The sequence below is a fragment of the Heterocephalus glaber genome, unplaced genomic scaffold, assembly GCF_053883595.1.
Source record: "Heterocephalus glaber isolate CG9 unplaced genomic scaffold, H.glaber_assembly_v1.0 deba00001561, whole genome shotgun sequence".
NCBI classification, from domain to species: Eukaryota; Metazoa; Chordata; class Mammalia; order Rodentia; family Bathyergidae; genus Heterocephalus; species Heterocephalus glaber.
In genome coordinates, this window is record NW_028258349.1 from 4,663,518 (window position 1) to 4,665,675 (window position 2,158).

The 2,158-nt window shown below is 42.5% G+C and overlaps 1 protein-coding gene across 1 annotated transcript; it reads left to right on the forward strand.

Annotated features, from left to right (window-relative positions):
• The first annotated feature begins 732 nt into the window (after positions 1–732).
• Positions 733–1,711, forward strand: LOC101705720 (olfactory receptor 6N2). The gene has a single exon (XM_004859136.2). It carries the CDS (start codon positions 767–769, stop codon positions 1,709–1,711), a length of 945 nt encoding a protein of 314 aa, XP_004859193.2. The 5' UTR covers positions 733–766.
• Positions 1,712–2,158: the final 447 nt, after the last annotated feature.

The window sequence follows — 2,158 nt, forward strand, 5'->3', positions numbered from 1 at the left end:
GTTAAAATATTTTACAAAGCCAATTGTCAACTAAGGTGTGCTTTGTTATGCTATAGTCCTCCTTGATCTACAAAGCATGGACTTTGTTGATTCTCTCCTCTCCTTAACTGCTTTATACTTATGGATGCATGTCTCCTTTCTAGATCCTTCTGGCCAGTATACCCTGTCTACTTATTGATCAATCAACCCATTTTATAATTCTAAGTTTTGATGATTGATCGCAGAATATCCACATTTCTTTTGTCTCTAACATTTCTTTCTTCAACTTTCAGTGACGACATTGCTGATTTCCCAGAATGCCCCCTAAAGCAACCTAAGCAGTAATTCTAGAAAACATATGTCTTCTTTTCCCCAATATAGTATGGCCGGTTGTTGAATTAAAGTATATGGTAATGGAGAGTACCTGAAATTACCATGAAATATTTCACTTGAGAATATAGAAGACTGAGCATGGGAATTTTCCTGACTTTTCTTCCCTGGAAGAAAGAGTGAGAGAAAATTCTGGGGACCAAGATTCTGCATTAAACAGTAGGATAAGGTCTGGTCTGTAAGGTAGGAACCTGAATCTCCCTCCATCTCGGTCAGCAACAGAGTATTATGGAGCAAACTATTTTTGTCTTGTAGTACTTAGTTCTTCTTTTGAACTGGGAAAATGTTGATTGGTAATCTTTATGCTTTTGTGTTCTTTGGTACTGAAGAAATTGTGTAAGGGAAGATATCCTGAAGAGACTCTTCTTCTGCCTTTACCTCCTGCTTCTGAGGGATCATGGATCATTTCAACCATACCTGGACCCAGACATTCATCCTTGCTGGTTTCAATATCTCTGGGATGCTACGAAAATTGGCTTTCACAGGAACCCTGTGCATATACCTTCTCACCCTTGCAGGGAACTTGTTCATCATTGTGCTGGTTAAGGCAGATTCTGGGCTCTCCACACCCATGTACTTCTTTATCAGTGTGCTCTCCTTCCTAGAGCTCTGGTATGTCAGCACAACAGTGTCCACCCTGCTGCACACCTTGCTCCATGGGAGTTCACCCATCTCCTCAGCCCTGTGCTTCACACAGTTGTATGTCTTCCATTCCTTGGGCATGAGTGAGTGCTACCTTTTGTGTGTCATGGCACTGGACCGCTACCTTGCCATCTGTCACCCACTCCACTACCATGCGCTCATGACCACACAGGTACAGAAATGGTTAGCAGGGGCCACAGGGATGATTGGCTTCTCAGGTGCACTTGTGTCAATCAGCCTCACTGCTACTTTGCCCTACTGCTTGAGAGAGGTAGCCCATTACTTCTGTGACCTGGAACCCCTAATGCGGTTGTCTTGTGTGGACACAGGCTGGCGTGCTCAGGTCTTTATTGTGATGGTTGGCTTCTTGAATACATGCCCTCTTGTTATCATTTTAGGATTCTATGCAGGCATTGTGAAAGCTGTGCTGAAACTGCCCTCAGCTGTCACTCGTGCCAAGGCCTTCTCTATCTGCTCCTCTCATGTCATAGTTGTGATATTGTTCTTTGGTTCTGCCTGGATTGTGTATGTGGGGCCACCTGTGGTGCGTGCTGAAGGCAGAGACAAAGTTATGTCCTTGATGTACTCTTTTCTTATCCCTTTTTTCAACCCAATTATTTATACCCTTCGTAACAAGGAAGTGAAGGAGGCTGTTAAAAGGATTGCTGAAAGGATGAATGGTTTCCTGAAGAAACCTTGAGGCTGTGTACAGATCGTGGTCCAGCCTCTAGGTAATTGGAGAATTCACTTCTTAGTCAAGAAAACAAACTAATTAACTTATCAATAGCTCATATCATGTGTGGAATATAGTGTAAGATGTAGAGATTCTTGGATTAGCACAATATGAGGGATGTAGTGTAAAAGAAACCTACTAATATGGGAAAAGAGACCTGTAAGTTAAGAAATAACAACAACAAACAAACAGAATGAAGTGGTAATTTTTGTGTAGACCTAAAAGGAAAGGTGAGTGAATTTTGTTGAGAGAATTTGAAGAAACAAGGGCGCCTGTGGTGTTGTGCCTAAGACAATATCCTTGGATGAAGGTGCAGAAGGTACTGTGAGATACCTGAAGAAGCCCACAAGGACACCTTGGGTGAATGCTCCAGTGTGGGGTGTGATCTGTTGAAAGAGGATGAATGAGTGTGAA